Source organism: Podarcis bocagei (genome assembly GCF_964188305.1).
Source record: "Podarcis bocagei genome assembly, chromosome: 10".
In the NCBI taxonomy this organism is placed as follows: Eukaryota; Metazoa; Chordata; class Lepidosauria; order Squamata; family Lacertidae; genus Podarcis; species Podarcis bocagei.
Genome location: NC_138135.1, coordinates 50371244 through 50393145, shown reverse-complemented (window position 1 = coordinate 50393145; position 21902 = coordinate 50371244). Strand labels below are relative to the sequence as shown.

Here is a 21902-nt window from a genome sequence, read left to right as displayed (position 1 = left end):
CACTCTTTCAAATCCTGCTGCTGTGTGGCTTACTGGATATGAGTATCAGCCTCAGTTCCCCATTTGCAAAATAAGAAAATTAAATACAATTTGCAAGTTGAAATATATAAGGATTGTAAACTATTTAAATATACTCAAATTGCTCATAAAGGATATGCCCACTAGGATATTTAGTATGGTCAAGGGTCTGAAAAGCTTCGTCCCATGGTTCCTCATATAATACTGTGAATTTCATATATTAATTGTTTCTTGTGAAGCATCTTAAAATGATTTCACAACACAATAAGACTTATAAAGCAATTGTGCGTGCGCGCGCACACACACAAACAAATTGGTCTCTCAATCCCATATGTTAAGGCTGTTCTTCATTTCCTTTCAGTTCCCCTCCAGATAATCTTTCTATTCAAGAGTTTCAGAGAAATGAAAGCATTGATGTTGAGGTGAGTGCATATTTCCTGTCAAGTGACTCAAAATATTTGCCAGCAAGATGTTTAATTAATCAAAACTAGATTACATAATTTAGTTAATATACCAGGAACCTATTCAAGTAAGGATTAATGCACCTTTTGGTTCACATTCAAGGTTCTGTCGATAGTGCAGGGAGGGTGTAAGAGCCCAAAGCTTGGTCCTGTGCTTCACCCTAGACATGGGCCATGTGTGTACAGATCTCATGCTAAAAAGGCAGGGGTTCTTTATACTCGTGTTTGTTGACATTATTTATTTCTGCAACGGTTTCCAAATCTCCTGGGTATTAATGAACTTCTGGTGAATGACTTTTCAACATAACATTTATATGTTCTCATCTGTTATAGGTGGTGCAGCTCATCAGCACAGAGATACTGCCTTATGCTAACTTTATTCCCAAGGAATTTGTTGGTCAAATTATGACTATGCTCAATAAAGGCTCAATACATTCGCAGTCATCTTCATTTACAGGTATGTTAACCAAACAATAAAGTCGTATAAGGAGACACATGGAAGGATTCCTTATACAGTAAACATTTGGACTGAAAATATTAAATATCATGTGCACTAGGTGAATAATTAGGCACAGATAACACCCTTTAGATTAGTGTTGTTTTATTCTTTAGCACAGCCGAACAGTGCACAAGAGACTTGTTTTTAAACGTGATTAAAGTTGTCCAGTTTATTTGTACTTTTAATGTATGTATTTATATATATGTTATCTCAGATACAATTTGCTTTTGTGATCATTATCCTTTCCCATATGCTCTGCTAGTCCAACAATTCATTTAAAATAATATATAAGTACATTTAAATAGTTTTTTGTTTGTTTTTGGCAGAAGCCGAAATAGATATCCGTATGAGAGAGGAATTTTCAAAGATGTGTTTTGAAACATTGCTTCAGTTTTCATTCAGTAATAAAGTGACAACTCCTCAAGAAGGCTACATTTCACGAATGGCACTTTCGGTTCTCTTAAAACGATCACAAGATGTGCTGTATCGCTACATAGAAGATGAAAGGCTAAGTGGCAAGTGCCCCCTTCCACGGTATGTACTGTGGTGTTTTTTTTGTGTGTGTTTGTGTGTTTAAGGGAGCTGCTTATTTCTGCTTACTAAGGTTTGTATGTTGCTGTCCTCCTTAAGGCCTTTTTGTGTTGGGGTTCTCATGTGCCTTTCCTGGTATCTAAAAGAATGTTGTTACAAAAGCATTGGTAGCTGAAAGGCTTGTATATATGTATATCTTGGTCACCTGAAAATAATAGTAGCTATGTCTTCTAGTTTACTACATATAATGACCATAACAAAAATATAATAGAATCTTAGTTGATTTGGTAGATGCTGATGATCAGTTAAATCTTTTTGATTAATCACCGTGAATTTGGCCACAGCAACTCTTTAAGAAGCATTCAAAAACGGAGCATGAATTTTATGTAGTTTAGGGGTAGGGAACCTTTTCAGCCTAGTGTTCCAATTGTTTATCTCCCCCTACGCCCATGGGCCATGTTTGGCAAGTGGGTGATATCACTCCCACCTGTCAAAATTCACCAGTTTGGGAGATAGTGACCAAGCATGACTGAACTCCCTGTTCATCAGCTAAGATTTGATCTTCTGTTTGAATGGCCCAATGCCCTTCCATGCCCCATTGGCAATGTTGTTGAGGTACAGCTTCCACCATCCCTGGGCCATTGGCCATGCTTTGCCAGGGCTGATGGGAGTTGTTCAGCAACATCTGGGAGGGACAAAGGTTCCCAATACCTGCCCTAATGGAAGCTGCTTTTGAAATATCCCTTAATTTCCAAATGACGTGTCTGGGTATTGCTCACTGCAAAATTATTTGTATCCCTGCCATAGTATTTTTAAATTCCTAAAAATGATGTATACGAGAAACAAGTGGAAACTGCAGAACAGTTGCAATATGGGGTGTTCTTGTTCAGGCTTCAAGCTATCTAGTGATGCCTTCTAGGTTATTCCCCCAGTTCAGTTCCTGTTTTGTTTTGTTTTGTTTTGACCAGCAGACACTCGGCATTCTGTAGCTGCTGATAATACTCAGAGCTTTTCTCTCTTTTTTTGCAAGGGGTGCCACCTTAGTCCCCGCTCCCCAATTGCTTGTACTCCTGCAAACTTCAGTTTCCCTGAGCATTTGATATCTGCTCCTTTTTCTTCATGGGATCCATCTTGGTTGGAATCCTGTCAACATTCACTTGATGACGTCTCTATTGATATTTATAATGCTCTCGTATTTCATTCTGAAAATGAAACTAGATATAATCCATCCTAAATTGAGATGTCACGGTGAAAATATAATAGTTTTTAAAGTTCAGTTTTAGATTTTGTTAGAAATCATTGCAGAAATTTATTTTGCATAAACTCAAGTTAATCAAATTTTCCTCGAACTTAAATTCACTTCTGATTTTGTTTTTCTTTTTATAGGCAACAAGTTACAGAAATAATATTTGTTTTAAAAGCTGTCAGTACCCTCATAGATTCTCTTAAAAAAACTCAACCAGAAAATGGTAAGTAAAATAAAAACCATGTGTATAAATTACTTATCTTCATACGTTTCTCAGTGAGATGACCCCTTATAGTACTATACCATAGTCGGCAACTATGTGGGGCTCTGGGTGCCCAGGCACCCACAAATTTTAAATAAAGGGGCCCAGCTACAGTAAAAGCAACACGCCCCAGGCACTCACTGTCATGGGGCAAGGCAGGCGCACCTCTACTATAGAGTTTACTTATTGAATAGTCTTAAATACTATGCATAATTCTTTATGTTGACTCATAGTTAGATTTGCCTGTTCATTAGATTTGCCTGTACATTTTCTAACAAATGTATCTCTAAGCAAGTTCTAATTTTTACAGCTCTTGGATACCACAGTAAAATGATGGGTCTAGGGATGTAATTAGTCAATTCAGTCTGGTTGTTTTAGCCTTCCGGAGTCCACAATCAAGTATGAACTGGCTAATGTTTCAAACTGTGCGAGCTTGTTTCATAGGAAGTGTACACAGATTCTATCATTCAGCTATCAACGTAAGGTTACAATCCTAGGCCTACTATTGAATAAATGGCAATTTAGCAAAGGAATTAAGACGCTGAGAAAACATATGTATTTATTGAATCTAAGCTGCAGTGGTCTTTGGCTAAACATACTGTTTTTCCTGTTACGTGTATTAACTGGGCAGGTATGAGAGGGCATCTGCATTTACCTTTTTGTTATTCTGTGGATGATGTGTATCTTTCTCTTTATCTCAGGGTTGGGGACAAGGTGGAAAAATACTTTTTAAAGAATACACTATAAAATTACTTCTTTTTATTTTTTTACAGTTGATGCTAACACATGGGCACAGGTTATTGCTTTGTATCCAACTTTAGTAGAATGTATCACCTGCTCATCTTCAGAGGTCTGTTCTGCTCTCAAAGAAGCTTTAGTTCCCTTTAAGGACTTTATGCACCCACCAGCATCCAAGGTACAGAATGGAGAGTCCTGACCAAATTTTTGCTTTTCAAGAAAAATGCATCCATCAAACGAATGTTTGTTCTAATGTGAGACATCTTTGATGAAATCTCATGAGCAGTACTTGGCAAGCAGTGTTGACCGCCTTTAAACTGTACTAACCAGAATTCTGTGATTCATATCACTTCAAGCTTGCATCTCAAAAGTTTCTGGGTGAATAGCAATGCAAGCCTTTGACTCACTGACTGGAATCCATTTTAAAGTACAGTACTTGCTACAGTAACTTGAAGTGGTGATTGAAAAGTGGGCTTATGTACAGCTTGTTGTGTATGTGTTAATGATGTAATTAAGAAAAAAAAGAAACCTAATTCATTTGGATTTATTAGGCAGGTGTTTTGCACCGTTTTTTCAAGTACAAAATTGTACTAAAATTTTATGCAAGAAGGTACTGTAACATTCCACATTATCTGTAACCAGCCTTTGTAAACAAAGGGAAATGTACTTGTGTGTATAATAAATCGTACAGTTCTGTAAAAAAAAAGTTGCATTTATTGTTTAAATTCTTTTTTAAACATCAATAATGTTAAAAGCTTGAAAATGTATTTATTATGAATACTAAGTTGTATGCTTGCATTTTTACTTAATATTTGCCTTCTTTGTTGGCAGATATGTTCATTCATATCTGATCATGCAGATGATTTTTTCCTTTTCTCTTTTGGCATATTTGAATGTATCTTATCTGTGGCCAATGAATAACAATTCTTCTAACAGGACGTATGAATAAAGATAGTGGCAAAAATCTGTGAGCTGCCATGTTGAAATAAATGAATCTGCATAAGCAGAAAATTGCTGTGTAGCACTCAAAACACTACCATACCTCATTTCACTAAATAATTGTTTTACTGTCAGCCTTTTTTTGTAGCTCTGCTTTTTTAAAAACCCTTTTAGTTGAAATGTATATTTTTTCGGTTTCGCCCCAAACAGCATTGGTCACTATTGTTGAATTATGACTAAAGCAAAATGATTTTAAGTATCAGCAATATTTTACTTGTATTTCTTGTCATTGTTTCAATAATTTTAAGTGCTTTGTTTTGTAACGTCTTTTCAACCTGAAGAATAACTGTTCTACTCTTTGAGTATAATATGTGTGTGATACAAACCGAGAAGTGTATTTTTGAAGATAGTTTAGAGATATAGTAAACTGTCATGAAGTAAAATTGTTTGTTTCCCTTTACTATGAAGTGCCATGGAATGGGTATTTCCTGTAAAACCTCTTCATTGTTGCAAAGAAATCTTATCCCTAGGCCACACCACTTAAATTTTAGTCAGATCCTAATCTTGATAATACTGGAATATGTTGGATAGAAAGTTTTATTCTATTGTCCATTCTCTGCTGTGAGAACCTCAGCAAAATAATAAGTTACTATGGAGGTGACACACTTTACAAGCATGTCTTGTCACCTGCCACATAAATAGTGTCACAGATAAGGCACATGCCATTAACTACTATAATGGAGCCCTTTCTGTGCTCTTACCTCAGAAGCCTCCATGGTGACTGTTCACACCTTTTGTTATGGAACAGCCAAAAAGCATGCTTGTATGGATTTAAAAAGTTTCAATTTTTATTTCAGTAAGGTTGCATTAAATTGTTGAGAGAGAGAGAGAGAGAGAGAGAGAGAGAGAGAGAGAGAGAGAGAGAGAGTTCTGAATGTAGTACAAATGAACATGGTAAAGTCTGCACTTACAAGCCCAAACATATTTAGCTGAATCCTATCCTATCCACCATTTGTGCTTACTTTCAATTACCGGTATGTGTGCCCAGGATTGGTTGCTACCCTCTGAGAAGGAAGATATGCCAAGCCCTGTTTCCTTTTGAAGTCATCTTGACTGTTACAGTGGATCGTGTGCTGTATATACTGCAAGCTTGATACAAAGATTGGGGAAGAGACATTGTTCCTACTACCTCCAGAACATGCCATCTTGTATTTCACCAGAATCCCAATGAGCTCATACCATAAGCTCTGCAATGTGCTCTCAAATTATGATTCTTATTTGCCAGCCAGATAGCTTGACATTTTCTTTCTGTGTTGTAGAACAATAATAGTCTTTCTGATGCTTACCTGCTCCAGGAAGCAATATGAGCCAATGATTTGAATTAATGCTATCTTGATTTAGTTGTAAATTAATTTTTTTATCGTTTTCAACCAGTTTGTATGTTCTTTTGTTTAGAAAATAGCAGGCATAAATAGAAAATTTGATTTGAATTGGTTATTACAATTGGTATTTTCTCTTATTTTCTCATAGTAATGTAAGGCTAAAACTCTCTACATACTTACATGGGTAAGTCCCCCATATAGTGTACAGATATGTTTAAGATTGATTTAAGTTTACCACACAATCTGGCCTGAATTTATGATGATTAATCTAAATGTGTGAAAAGGTACATTATATGTTGGTCTTTAGAATGTTTAGCAGAGCAATCTGTCAGATGTGAGGGAGAAATCAAGGTAGAGGGAAGTGTCAGTTCATGCATCCTTGGAGGAATGAATTTCCTGCTTTTTAATTTGGCCACTTAAGGCTGCTTTTGTAATAATTTCCCCCTCCCATTGGTAGTTTTCCCCCAGCTCTACTTCCTGTTCAAAACAGGAAAGCTTTGGATTCTGTGGATCCACAGCCTCTTACCATATCAGTAAACCTTGTAAATAATCTGTATACTCCTTGTATAGATCTTGTTTTTATCATTTATGCACTATGAGTACAAGTTCACTTTTCTGCCTGTAACTTTAAAGACAGCTACTGAAGCATGCATGGACAGCACAAAATATAATAAAACAACTTTTGGATATTGGTGCTAGCTGCTAATGTGTTCAAGTTTTTAGCTTCAAAGCCTTACTTCAGTTTTTGGTGGAAACACATTGTGCCACATGGGCTAGTGTTAAGCTCTTCTGGGGAGGCTTTCTGTTACAGCAGCAAGCATGGTTGTTCCCGCTATATTGTTGTAGGTGCCTGCTAAAAACTTTTATTTCAGCAAGTCTAGCCAAGTCTTTGCTGCTTCTTTTTTTGCATATCATGTGCACTGCTTGAAGTTTTGATTAATTGGCCTCTTATCTGTATTAATGGTGGTAGTAATGAGGTGGTAAGATCACCTTTTTGTGATTTAGGCTGCAAGCCAATACTTATTTCACGTTATAAATCCTATCAATGAGGCTTACCCCTGAGTAGACATGTATAGGATTTCACTAGTTTCCCTTTAAAATCTTTCCACATACTATTTTAATATGGGTGATACATTTTAACTTCTTATCGTTTTGCATGTCGCCTGCTTAGAACGCCTAGAAATTATTTACAGCAAAACACGAGTTTAAATGCATTTCAAAACGACGACGACCTTTGTCCATTACACTGCAGGTGATTAACAGTCTTAGATTGTATATATTAGTGGGTTAAATTACAGTATGGTGCATGATTATTCAAAGTCCCGTTATGGTTAGCGTGGCTTATTTTTAGGATTTCAGCCGTATCAAACAGTATTTTTCGCCTTTTATCTGTTGTGCCCCTTTGCAGATCGATAGGCAACTTAACGCCTGGCGAACGCAAATTTTACTCGATTCCCCGGCTAGGCCTAGCTTGTCCTGGACTACATTTCCCAGCAGACTTCGCTCAGAGCGCGAGACTGGTCGTCAGGTGCCCACACCCCTCTATATTTTCGCGCCGAGATTTGCTCTTCCTCCTCACGCGAAGAAAGGGGAGGGGGGAACACATCCAATTTCCCAGCATTCCTTGAGGCAAGGGCTTTAAAGCGAGTTCCTGTTTGCCCGAAGGGATTAATTGACCGGCGCCGTCTTTTCCTCGGGGGCCGCAGCAGAGAAGGTCGAGAGCACCGACCTCCCATCCCATCCCCCGCAACCTCGCTCCGTTGCCGGTTTGTTCTTGTTCAAGATGGCGCTGGAAGGCTTTCTGACGGGCCAGGCCTACTAGTCACGTGGACAAAGCGTGAGTAGTCGCGCCCCCCCCTTTCCCCCATCTCTATGGTTTGGATGACGGGGCGCGCCAAGAGGGAGGGGGGGGGCTTTTCTCATCCTTCCGGAGAAAGGGAAATCGGCGGAGCCTCGGAAAGGGCGGGAGCGCGGCGGCGGCGGCGTCTTTCACTGCGATACAGCGCGGGGGGTGGGGAAGGCGGCGCGGAGAGGAAGATGCTTTCGCCGCCGTTAGAGGAGCAGAATTTAACTGCTGTCCTGAAAGGAAGGGACCGAAAAAACCGTGTTCTTCCTTCTCTCCCGCCTTCGTCTATCCGATTGGCGGCGGCGGCGCGTGAGGCGGCAAGCGCCATCGTGTTCCCTCAGCCGCCAGGAATGGCGCCTCGTCAAGCGCCTCACCGCCTTTTATACCCTCGGGGGGCCGGCGCGCGCGCTCGGGCGGTTGGTGGGGGGGGGGGAGAAGCTTGCAACGGTTATGTTCGAATTTTGAGAGGGGAGGGCACCGGTCCCTGTTTCTCTCTCCGCCGCGGAACGATGCCCTAAAGCTGAGGCGAAGGCGATTGAGTGTCTAGGAATATGGGAGCGTGAATTTTCTCCTCAGTTTTGTTCCTCCTTCCTTCCCCCTTGTCCCTCCTCCCCTCCCGCGCCTTCGCTTTTGCTTCTCGCGCCGATTGACAATTAAGCTCCTGGGGACTGCACCAGCTGTGGCCTGTAATGTACCTAATAAACGAGACTCCCTCGCGTCAGTTTCAGGTCATGCAAGGAAAAGGGCAGAGCGGGTGGCGGCGGGGTAGGTGGGGGGCGGCGGCGGCGGCGTTGTAATGCGCGCTCTGGGCGGGGTTTCCTCCTGCCCTTCGCAAAGAAGGGAGTCTGGCTGATGTCTGCTGCAGATAAAGGAGACAAGAGGACCGTCAGAAAGAGCCCGAACCGTTTTGCCATGGCTCCTTCCTTCCTCTCTCTCTCTCTGGGCTCTTCATTTTATTGTGGGTGGAACATGCCCGCCTTTCTTCTCTCCTTCCAGGATGGGATCGGGAGCACCATGGCCCTGGCTGAGGTAGTAGTTTGTGCTGTTGGTCGGGTTGTGACATTGCCCGCTGTGGAGATAACTGCGCAAGCTACTGCCTTGCTAGTGCTGGTGATGATCAGCTGCAGATGAAGACAATGACAATGGGAATCCCCTTTGTTTTCCCAGGGATTACTTGCATACTGAAGGAGGGGTGGCAACAGAACCAAGCTTGCCTTTGCTGTTTCTGTGTGTTTAATGCCTCTCAGTATATGGCTTTGCAGAGCTTGGCTTCGCACAACTGAAATGTGGCATTTTCCAGTTTTTTATTTCCTCAGGAAATGTCTGAATTTTGAAATGCACAGTATTTACGTCAGTTTTGCATGTTGTATTCCTTAGTGACGTCCTGACAGATACTGTTCTATTCAGATTATTAATTTGGCTAAAGAAAATGCCTGTTTGTTGTTATCTATTACATATCCGTGGAAAGCTAAAATTTATTGTACATCTTGCATGTGCTGAATAGACAGCATCTCATACAACAAATCTTTAGATGGGCACTTACATATTTATAGTGAAATTTTGATACTTGTATTGCACCAGCAAGGACATATGTTTAGATTGTGTTGCTGGGCTGATGAGTTTGGGATATAATGAGTGGCAATTACTGTTTGAATTCTGGTTATGGAAATGACATCAATAAAACACCATTTATGAGGTTTCATAAATTTTAACGACTGTGCATTTATTCTGCACTGCATATAAAAATACTGAAAAACAGTAGTTGCATTGAATAAGACAATGATATCAATACCTAATATTTTGTAAGAATAATACATAACGTCACATGCCTTCCTAATGACAGATGCTATAGTCTTCAGCTTTAGAATTAACAGTGCAAATCTACACATGTCTACTCAAGAGTCCCATTTATAATGGGACATTACCAGGTAAGTGCATAGCTGTCTAACTAGTTTGTTTTCCCTCCAGTGTATCATTTAACTAATATTTAATTTATGTATAGAAGCACCTAATATTTCATGAATTATGTATCTCCATATTTTAAAACCTTAGGATAAAAAGTAAAGTGAAATAGTGACATCCAGCATTAGTCAGCCCATTGATTTCAGAGGACCTACTTTTGAGTATGATTCATGTTGGATATAACTCAATTTACCCAAATTCCACTATTATTAGATGACAAAATTAAAAATAATTGGCGAAAGAACTCTGGGTAAAATATCTTAAAGGCTTTTTAATACCAGTATGAAACACAAACTAGTATGATCACTATATAAAAGCTCCTTAATTAAACTAGTGTTTGCCCTTGCTGAAATGAATATACTGAGCTATAGATTGGAAAACAATAGGTTCTTTACTTGTAAAGGTTCGTTGTTCAGTACTTAATATTGTGAGCAACATCCTCTCTGTGTTGTATGCTTTATTAGTTAGGTGTTGGATTTCTTATTTTTTTCAAACTTTGTATGGCTAAATCATGAAAAGATAGGAATACGTTAATTTGTAAAGTTTATATAATAAAACACATTTATCTTTATTTGATATCTTTGGTGCTGTATGCTGAGCTCCAGTGAGTTTCTTTGTTTTAAAAAACACCTGAAACTTAGAAAGCTGTAAGGTAGGGTGGCCTGTTTAAAGAAGATATGATGAAAAAATAAATTGAGGACACAAGTTAGAGCAGTAATGGGAAAATGTAGTCTTTGTGGCAAACGTGTTATTTTTCACTTTTATCTAAAAGATGTAGCTTAAACTTGGATCTAGAACACTTAAAAAAGTACTTTCAGGATACACAAGGAAACTTTATGATTAATTTTTTGAAAGATTCATCGAACACAAACATTTCTTCATTGAATAATTTTATGAAACCTCAGGAAAAAAATTCTGGCCATTCATCCTCTCAGTAGTATTGTTGGAATGATGTGACAGCTGACAACAGTATCCCATAAGAATGGGGAGTGAATATAGGATTTTTGAAAATGTGCAAAAAATTCCTTGTAAATCATAACGTGAGGTCAGGATTGTACTTCAGATGAAATTGCTTTTTAAATATTAAAAGTTTCAGCATCATCAGTTAGGAAACCAATCAGATTTTTGCACACAACAGGGAACTATGATGCACATTTACTCATCCAAGTTCAAACTGTCTTTGTAATGCAGTTTGAAGCACATGATTGGATGTGGCTCTTTACTGCAGACTCCTACACCAAGTAAGAGAGAACTTTGGTTGTGTCCATTAATTTCTCTGAGTGCAACACTTCATGAACTTTACATAGCTTTAGGAGTGATGTTCATTTCAGCTGCTAGTGAATTCGGCAAAATGCTCAGCGCTTCTCAACAAAATTTATTCCATTAGTGTAGTATACAAAAATAGGGTAGAATTCACTGTAAAAGCAGTTTGTGGGTTGCAAGTAACTCTTCTCTGTATGTGTGCATAAATAGGTAGATATATATTGAGTACAATCTTCTTCCCCTCCCTAGTTCCAGGGCTGGGAAGAATATAATTAGTTCTGCAATTTACAAAGCATTGAACGACTGGAGCAATTTATGTTTTGCTCTTAAGTAGATATCTTTCCCATAGCTAAGTCATTAGTTGCTCTTCTGTTTTTCAGACTAGTGCCCATCATTCCCTACCACTAGCAAGACAGCACAGTTCTATAATTTAATCCTAGCAGTTATACAGCTGGCACTGCTTTTTAAAGGTATATGCACAAAAGCAACATAACTGCATGGAACTAGACACAATTTAAAATTCATTAAATGAATTGAATGGGAGCTTTTCTTTCTCGTGAGTTTTGCTTATAAATAACCTTTTCGGGTATTTGCAGTTGTATTTCATTGGTATCAGTAGATAAGGCGTTAATGCCTGGGGCTGAATTCAGTATTACATTGATCTTCTTGAAGCAGAAATAAGGGCTTAAATCCAAAGAACTGAGAAGGATGAGAAAATGTATTAGTCCTGTTCTGTGAACTCTTGCAGAAACTACTTCTTTCCGTGTCACTGTCAGGGTATGAGAAATATGTTGAAAAAGGAAGACACAGACTGACCTTAGAAACAGCCCTACAGGACTTGGGTTCACTTTTCTCACTACTAAGTTGGGAACCACTTCCATGAACAAAATAGTTTTCTACTAACTAAACCTATATTCAAGCTATTGTACTAAAATTGCCTTCCATTCCATTCAGGCTAATTATTTTAGAGGGCATTTTAGGAAAGTGGGATGGGCTAGTAGAACTCTTGCACAGGATGGGTTTAAAGTGAGCAGCTATTACATGTAGGTGTAGTTAAGAACATAATTGGTGCTGAAGGTGCTGTTAAATGTTACATTTCCCTACACAATTCCAAGTGGTTTTAGTAACTTGCAATTTATGAAATCTGCATGGCTTGAGAGCAAGGTTTTGAGTACTTGGGGAAAATACTGAGTTGTAGACATAGATTTAACTAGTATAGTGAGTCTACCCATTTATTAAAGTATATCACATCCTGCCTGCCTTTCATCACAGAGTTTACCATAAAGCCAAACCATTCAGAAATGCTGCATAATACATTCATCAGATTATTCCATCTTATGAATGGGGAAAGAATGCTTGAATATTTGAATATTCATCAGTGTTCTGAGATGTCTCTTTCAGGTGTTTTGTTGGCATTTCTTCAGAATTGTCAGTGGGGATAAAAAGGTGGATGCAATTATTTGATTTTGTATACTTCACCTTCCTGTAATTTGTTAAGAAAGTGCTTACTACAAAATAAAACTATAATAATAAATTATATATAATACAAGATTTAAAATAACCACAACCACAGGGAACAATGAAGTAAATCTACTTTTCCAATACCTGGTAGAAAGAGCTAGTCTTGGCCCAAGTCCTTGAAGACTAGCTGTGGTTATGGCAGGCAAATAATGGACGGGGTCATGCCATACATTTGAAGTATATGATTTCCCCCAAAGAATCTGGGACCTGTAGTTCACCCCTCACAGAGCTAAAAATTCTCAGCACCCTTAAACTAGCTTCCAGGATTTTTTTGGGAAAGTCGTGTATTGCATATGTGTTGACTATATGGTGTGGAATTGCCAAATACCTAGAGAGGGAGTGCCAGATCAGGAAAGGTCCTCTCCCTGTTCGCCCATCTAATCTCAAGCTAGGGTGACGAGAAGGAGTTCCCTAGATACTATGATACATTGATGCAAATATGAATTGTCTAAGGCCCTCCAGATGATAGACTATAATTCCCATCATCCCTGACTTATTCATGCTGGCTGGGCCTGGTGTAAATTTGAGCCCAACAACAGGCGTACTACAAGTTTCCCATTTCTGTATTAATAGTTCATGAGACAATGTGGGTTAATTTGTAGGGTTTCCTTAATTTACTGTTCGGAGTTGTAAATTCTTAATGCCTGAATGTGTGAATGCTCAAAAGTGGATGGGGTTAGGGACATGCATGTAAACAGCACCCTCACCATGCACGCACACACTGGCCTCTCTTTCCTTCCCTCCCTCTGTTCCCCCTGAATGTCTCTGCCTCCTAAAGGCTTGCACGGCTGTTTGTTGCAGCAGCCCTGGCTACAAGCTCTCCAGACGAATGGTGCCTCTGGGGCTCGCCAGGGGGTGCTTCCCAGGCCCCTGTGGGCAGTGTGAGGAGGCACCTCTCAGGGGTGGGGGTGGGGCAGTTCAGAGAATGGACTGTGGCTGCCCAGACGACTCCTAAGGAGAGGGGAGAGGAGATGAGGCTGAGGGAGGGTGTTTGAAAAATGTTGAGGCTACCACCTCTGCAGGCAAGGGGTGACATAACTGGACTCCTGATTCCCACAGGGGTGCTGTAGAAATAATGTAGCTGCTCAAGAAAGCCATGGACTCAAAAAGATTGAAAACCTCTGCCATGGAGGCATGAGAGTTGTGCCACTTAAGAAACTCTTACAAGTGCTCATTCTTGGTATCCTCCTAGCTAGATTTGGCTCCTTGGCAGAAACACCCTTCTGCTCAAGTTGCTTATGTGGGTACAGATGTGCAGTACTGGGTTCACCTAAGATCTATTTAATTTTTCTGGAGACACTTTTTAATGTACAAAGATTGCTTATAAATGTTTGGCACAACTAATAATTATATAAAACCTGTTACCCATGGCTAGAACTGGTTTTTAATGTTTATATATTAAGGGAAGGGAAGATATATTTATTATCCAACCTCTCTTCTAAGAGAGATTGGTGCAGTCATTGTTTGCCTTTTGTAGAACACATCTTCATCCAAGTGGGAGTGCAGATTGCAATGCCTTTTGGCTGCAATTTGATAGGAGGCAAATATTAGTTTATGAACTATAGTCCGTAACACATTGGTGTTTATGGAAGGTTATTCCATGAGTTGTGCTGTATAGAAGATAAAAGAATGGAATGTGACGATTTCATATGCTGTTACACTCATTCTTCCTGTGTATGCATAGAGGCTATAAGAAAGGAAGCAGGGTCATTCATTTGTTCCTGTATCAATAGTCTTAAATGTTATGCATGTGCATAAAAATAAAAAGCCTTTATACAAATAAAAGTAAACCATTCTTTAGACTAGACTAAAATCTAAGAAGATTATGGAAGATAATGTGATTTTGCATTGATGCACCACTACTAAATAGCAACTTAATTGAAAGAGATATCATTTACATTAAAAATGTAAATGTAATGTAACGTGCCATTTTTAAACTGGTCCAATGAACGTGGTTGTTGTGCTGGTCCATATTGTCATCTTTGTATGCCTATTTACTGCTATCACTCTTTTATGTAGGCATGCCACTTTAATACTCATGAAATCACTTAGCATAATGCCCACTTTTCGCATTGGTACCAAGTCATGCAGCTTGAGATTTTGTCATGTGCCAAAACGTTTCAGCTATATCTTTAGCTATATTCCAATATAATATAGATCCTAGCACAGATTGTGTAATGCTGTCTCCATTTAACAACCAGTAAAATGTCATGGGGCCTTAATAGCACATGATTTTGTTTTTTAAAAGACTGATCTACTGAGCAACAACAGCAAAATGTTACTAGTTCTGACATACGTTTGCTGTCACTCCACTACAGAGCAACACTTGATCAGTACAATAAATTGTTACCAATGGTGGTATAAAGGGCTTTAAAAAGTATTGAGGGTTCAGTTGCCAAGTACATCTGACTCAGTAGTTCAAAATCAATAAAGCCACTCAGACACATAAACCTAGAATGACCTATCGTTCTTGTGGTGCCGTTGCTACCTCTGCTGTGATCAGATAAATCACTTTCACGCTATTGAATCAATAATCATAAATTAAATACCTATTGTTATACCATCTTATGAGAAATTCTCCTGGCTTAATTAATTCAACAGCTATAGTCATCTGCCCCTTCCAAGAGAGAAATGGCTTTAAAAAAGCAACTCCATTGTGAAAGGGAAATTTATAGTGAACTATTTGTTTCTACATAATATATATAAAATGGAATTCTTCAGCCTATCCCAGCTAATTCATGTTTCGATTGTACCCAGCTGCTTAAATTGCACTGCTCAGAGATTGCCTTGATCCCCAGGTGCAGGTATTCCATCTGTGCTGCTCTGAAAGACTATTTACAGCAGAGGTTAGGCCAGTGATTGCTGGGATGGAAAACTCATTTCTCAGCCTGGCTTTTATTTACACTCTTATTAAAGATCCTTTCACTCATGTTGGAATGGCAGCTAGTGACTGCAGCGAGTATTTGGCACTAAGCCAAGCAGTAAAATTACAATGTTGATGAAAGATAGCCTGCTTCCATTTTAACCTTTCCCTGTTCACTCCATCTACATTTGCATGAAGAAGAATGATTATTGAACAAGATAGTGGGGGACAAAGGGATAAGGCAGGCCTGGGCAATTGAGCTCTCCAAAAAAAATCAACTGTGCCACTGATTTTGAAACAAGTCATTGCTTTGCTAATATGTAATTACCCTTAATTATTATTAGAAATTATTTTGAAATAGAATGGTGGTGCCACTCATGCCATTTTTCTCGCTTTAAAATTGCTGCCTATTTTGCAATAGGAAAATGCACACGCAGGTTTCTATTTCAAACTTCATGTGAGCAACAAAAGGTAATGCACAAGGAACATCCTTAAAATGTCTTTTAAATGGTGATAGTTACTAAGAAATTCATGGACCAAGTATAAAAAGCAGTATTATGCTTTAGAAAGGAAAGTTGTGGCTCTTCATTTTCTGGTCGCACGGTAAAATTAGAAATATATTGAAAAGGTCTGGAAGAGTAACCATATTAGGATTGAGCTAGAGCCCAAATAGCTGCTGCCATTCCATGTGTCTCTTCCTCATAGCATCTAAACCAGCACAACATATGATGGGATAGCATCATGTTATGTGCTGCCATGGCCCCACCTGATAACTGAAAAAGGTTGGACAATTTCATTTTTACTTGGATGTTTTGAGAAAGTGAGCAGAGAAAACGAGAACAATAGACCTCTGTTCTGTAAACTGCAATGCCAATTTTTCCTGGAAGGGTAGCAGTGACTGCCCCCCCTTCCCAAGCTGCCCTTCTCCAGGCCAACAACAAACCATTAAGGTCATGAGGCTTTTTTATGAGATAGGCTCACTTGTTTCTCCCTTTGTCATACTTCAATTCTATTCAAATGCATTTTGCCTATATATTCCTATATTGAGGTTAAAATGAAGTGTAGACTTGTTTGGTGCCGACTACTGGTATAATATTCCTGCACTTTGTTATGGGGGGGTGAAAGTAGAACTTGAAAAGTGAAGTTAGTTTATAGATGGTCCCTGGAAGACTAAGTTTACAAATGGCTCCCATTTGAAACAGTTGAGAAGCAATGGGTTGTATACAACTCTGCTGTTCTGTTCAAGCAAGAGACTTTCCACTTGCATGAATTGACTTACCCCTTCTCCATGTGGTTCCCCATGCATCCTCAACATCTGCACCAGAGAGTTGAAGGGTCCTCTGGAGCAGATTTTGGGGCACATGGGAAGAGAGGAAGGGGAAACCCTGGTGCACAAATGGAATTCTGCTGTGCAGTGTTAACTACAACCCATAGGTCTGTCTCATTAAGGTCTTAGGTCTGGAATCAAGTAACAAGTCCTGCTAGCAGAAGCCCATACAACTTAAGATAGCTGCTCAGAAGGTTGGCAGCTCAAATTCCCACAACAGCGTGAGCTCCCATTGCTCTGTCCCAGCTCCTGCCAACTTAGCAGTTCGAAAGCGTACCAGTGCAAGTAGATAAATAGGTACTGCTGCGGCAGGAAGGTAAACAGCATTTCCATGTGCTCTGGTTTCCGCCACAGTGTTCCATTGCGCCAGAAGCGGTTTAGTCATGCTGGCCACATGACCTGGAAAGCTGTCTGTGGACAAACGCCGGCTCCCTTGGCCTGAAAGCAAGATGAGCACTGCAATCCCATAGTCGCCTTTGACTGGACTTAACCGTCCAGGGGTCCTTTACCTTTATGATAGAACAACTGGGCTTTCCCTCCTCTAAGTTGGGTGGGGGCAGGGGTCAAGAGAACAACACCCCAGGGGAAGATGGCAGGGCGGGGTGTCATTTTGTCTGGCAAGCTGAAATGCTTATGCTGATAGCACAATTGCTAGAAAAGGCTGGGGAGTAATGCATTTTACATACCATATTTTTTATTGTCACATACACGTTAGGAATTTACTTCTTCAGCAAATGTTAATTTTCAGTTTGTTTTCCAGAGCAATGTTAAATAATTTTGATCCTGTAAAATTAAAACAATGGGGAAACATTCTAGTCCATTCTCAGTCTGAGTACCTCATAAATCTATACTAAATATATGCCAGCATCAACAATGCCCTCTCAAAATATATGTATATGTTGAATTCAAAGAACTGTGCCACATATTAGGAACTAATTCTCAAAACAAACAGTAGTGCCTATTATGAAATATTTGCCAACTTGCATGGATATTTGCAAGTACAAACAACAATATGAAAGAGAAATATTTATCCTATATATTCAACCAATGCCTTCATAGGAAACGGCTCTGTGGGTTATAATATTATTTTTAAAAGAAAGAGAAAGAACTATGGTTGCCTTGCTCAAGAAACTGCTTTTAAAATAAACTCAGACAACCTGCAATGTGATTCTGTAATCAGTGGTGGATTCTCCTGAAACAGAATGTTTATGAATAGGTAACAAGGGTAAATCTAACCTTTGGAAATTTCTATCTGGCCCCAGCAAAGCCTCCGATACGGAGAACCTCCATCATACATTATACATCTCACCTTGATTCTTCCATGGGCTATAGTTAGTCATCCCCCCCTCCACCTTGGACCATCAACCAAGCTTAGCAGAGCTTTCCCCTTATTATACAATCCATCTGCTCACTTCACTGCACAGGCAAATCACTGTTTATCTCAGTGAAAGTTATAAGAGGGCCCTGCTGAAGCCCCTGTTACTATACACACTGGAAAGGAGAGCACTGACTAACCCTTTGCTGTTATCTTTTTTTCTCACCCCTCTCCCTTGTAGCTAAGCCACCCCTTCTTCATCAGCTTTAAGCCTTGCACGTGGAGCTAAAATATTCCCATTTCCCTTTGTTGTCTCAGCATTATACAAAACTAAAGTTTTTAAGCTTCTTGGTATTGTTTGATGTGTCTAAACCATTTTTAGTATCCTTTCAATTATTTAGAAACACAGAATCCCTTTAAAGCTCTCCCTGATATCTGCCAGTATTTATAATACACTTGCAGAACAGAATTCGTAGCTAGCTGCATTATTGAGTTTCAGTAACCAGCCAAACTTCAGAAATGTGCATTACAGCTTTCTCCAAGTTTTATTATTAAGCAAGCATTTATCTTCTAACTTCTGACTTAATTACTGAAAAGCAATTAAAATACTATAAAAACATAAAGTGCTAGTTGACATATTATTCACTTGACAGTAACAGAGTACAAACTTTTTTAAAGTAATTTTGTCCATATGTAGAAACAACAGCTGTTCACTCATTATGTGCTTCTTTGCAATTTTACAAGCAGCACTCCACTGACCCAAATCATACAAAAATCTGTAACGACCAACTGGGCATTTGCTCTGGAATTCAGTTAGGTGATTTTACTTATGTCAATTTCCTTCTCTGCTTATTCCCAATTTGTTCTTTCAGCAAACAGAATTGATAGCTGAGTGCTTGAACATGCACTGCAAGAGAACTTAACAAATGGAAAAATTTAAAAAGAAGGTACAGTATGTACCTATGCTGAAGGATGGGGAATTGTAGACTATATCATATTTTCACTGACAGCATTCACCAGCTATATGCCCCAGAAAAGAAGCTCACAGCAATACTACCCAAAATAAGTTTTTATATTTATTTATTTTTTACAATATCATTTTAAAACTTTGTTGTGCATACATTTTCCAGCTTCCTTATTTCATTGCACTTAAAAGTTTCAAAACACATAAAATATATCCCTTTACTAAACATTTTTGTTCTCGGGTTACAAAAAAGTTTTGACATTTCACAGTCACCACGCTTAAGTACATTGATCCAAACAATTTTTATCCAGAAGACTCTCTTCATTGTTTGGAATGCTGAGCCCAGAATATAGTACATTCCTTGCTTACAGTCACTGTGCCAATAAAGGAAGAAAATGGCAAAATTAAACTGAAATACAATGGAACATCAAAGTAAACTAGAGGTTGACAGGGAGAAGCCTCCTTCAAGTATAATGTAGGTAGAATTTGGCAGAATGATTGAAGAGGTATTTGGCCACTGTCTATGTCATCTTCATACGACAGGAAAGAAAAATTACAAGTGTGCAATTTTCACATAAGTCACAACACAAGAAACAAAACTGCAAGAGTGCATTAAGCAAAGGGCAAAGGACTAAAAGAAATTTAGTAGGATTGTGCTGTATGAAAGACAAGTACCTGTAAAGTTCAAGCAACAACCTACAAAATATTTTATTTCAACATGTCACTTAGCGAAGTACCTTGAAGAACGTTCTTATTGAACAAGTATCCCGGACTGCTAGTTTTAAAACTGACAATACAACTCTCTTTATGTACATTGGGCAAGTACTGAAAAACAACTCTTTGATTATTTGATAAAAATAGAATAATTTTGGTAAATTCTGATTAGGAAGAAGTTAGACATTTTGAGTTACAGCTGTCAGATATTTACTGTAAAGGGGAATTTCCCCTGAACTGTATGAACTGGAAAGGGCAGACAGAATCAGGAGGTTGTTCTAGAATGTTTTAAAATCAGGGGAGAAGGAAAGAGTAGATAAGCTAAGCGATCTAATAAAATGTGTCTTGGGCAATTTCTGTAGTGCTGATTTGCAAATTTGGACAATGTTATCTTTGAATATTTACAATCGGATAGCAAACATTGATCATGTGGCTGTAGCAGCTCCATAAGACAAGTGAATTTCCTCTCTTATCTCAATTTTTATTTGCCTAAAAGCTCTTCCAGTTCTGACCTAGGTGAGATAGTTGGTATGAAAGTCTGGGTTTTCCCCATTTTCTTTAGGCAAGTTATTCTAATAATTTCTAACACTGTTACCAACATTGTTGAAATAGATGGTGGCCCAGTGACGATTTTCCAGCCCACCAATTTCCCAAGCTATAACCTTAATTTCCAGTAACCTTTCACCTTTAAAATATATGTAACTGGTTTACTTTTAAGCATGATTTTCAACCTTGTCTTGGGTTATAAAACTGTTGACACAGCAGCAGCAGCAAAGTGAATTATTTCTAGACAATACTAAATTCCATATTGCAATTTCTTTTTAAAAACAAAAAACAGTATTACTACACACCTGGAATTCAGTTATTGAAGTGTGAATGGAATTTTGCTGTCCAGTTTGCATACTTTTCAGCTAGGCTTGGCAAATGTTCTGTGCTGCAGCCCAATAATAAGCGCATGGGGCAAGATCCATCCCTCACTGAATGCATGAGCAGAAAACACTTTTGCTTACCCACAGGAGCCAAAGCAACAGTTCCAAAAGTAGCCTTAAAGTTTATAGGATGTCAGTCTAGAGAGTATCCAGCAATGGGAGCAGGCTTTTAAGGGGGTAGGGGTTGCCACTCACTTCTGTCTGAATCCTGTCTACTGGCTCTCATAAAATATATTCATCTAGATAGGGCATTGCTATTTTGAAAGGATTATTAAATAAAACAATTGAAATGTTCTATACAGTTCTAAGTTGGTGAAAACCATTACTGAGTGTATCTTATGAGATGGGGGCAAGTAAAAGTTCAGAATAAGTTGGCTTAATTTCTAAATGAATTCAAAGAGTTTGTTTAGTTTGAATTAAACACAAATTTTATTTAACAATCCAGAGTTTAGCTTTGGTCTCTCTGGGAATTGTTCGGTAGCAAATACAGGATTACTTAAGCAAAGCCTTTGAAAGGGATGGTGCAAATTGGGGTATTGATTCAGTCCTAAAAGTACGTCTGAACAATAGCAAGTGTTTGTTTTTGTTGCTGCTTTAAGCGTTTCACTGCTGCCTCTTTTAAAAACAAGGTGGGCATTTTCAGGATCACTCTCAATGATGTTACTACTGATATATATCTATCTATCTCATACTATTCAAATTAAGCAGCATTTGAAATTGTATCACCAAATCTGGATGAAGTATTGTAATGTTTCATTTAAATGTTTCAAAAATAGCATTTTTTCATGACATGATAAAATGTAGCAGTCTAGATACTATTCTAGGAAGAATTGGATGCACTCAGAACTACTGGTCATTCTGAACCAGTTTGATGTACAGATGTTTTCTGGAGCTGCAACCTAGGTTACTATCATATGTAGTGTGTTCTTATGAGTCAAAATGAAAATCCAATTTAAAGTTTTCCTGCACTGGCAAAAGTCCTTTTATTTTGGTTGGTCCAATGGGATTGTTTGCCACTAAATACGTTCTTTTCGCATATGGCACTGGAAATGGGAAATGTGTTCAAGTTCTGTGCAAAAAGTATACAAACAGAATGAAGACAGTAACACCTGTAAATCTTAG

General features: G+C 38.7%; 1 protein-coding gene across 6 annotated transcripts in view; it reads left to right on the top strand.

The window, feature by feature from the left end:
- Positions 1 to 21902, top strand: part of MON2 (MON2 homolog, regulator of endosome-to-Golgi trafficking) — an 83201-nt gene that overhangs the window by 58117 nt on the left and 3182 nt on the right. For 4 of the 6 annotated variants that reach the window (XM_081211397.1, XM_081211395.1, XM_081211392.1 and 1 more), the window contains 5 exons: positions 380 to 440; positions 813 to 936; positions 1305 to 1512; positions 2896 to 2978; positions 3791 to 7913. In XM_081211397.1, coding sequence (XP_081067523.1) covers positions 380 to 440; positions 813 to 936; positions 1305 to 1512; positions 2896 to 2978; positions 3791 to 3954 — 640 coding nt within the window. In that variant the 3' untranslated portion in view covers positions 3955 to 7913. The remainder of the gene's footprint in view (positions 1 to 379; positions 441 to 812; positions 937 to 1304; positions 1513 to 2895; positions 2979 to 3790; positions 7914 to 21902) is intronic. The other 2 variants (XM_081211393.1, XM_081211394.1) reach the window with 2 other exon arrangements.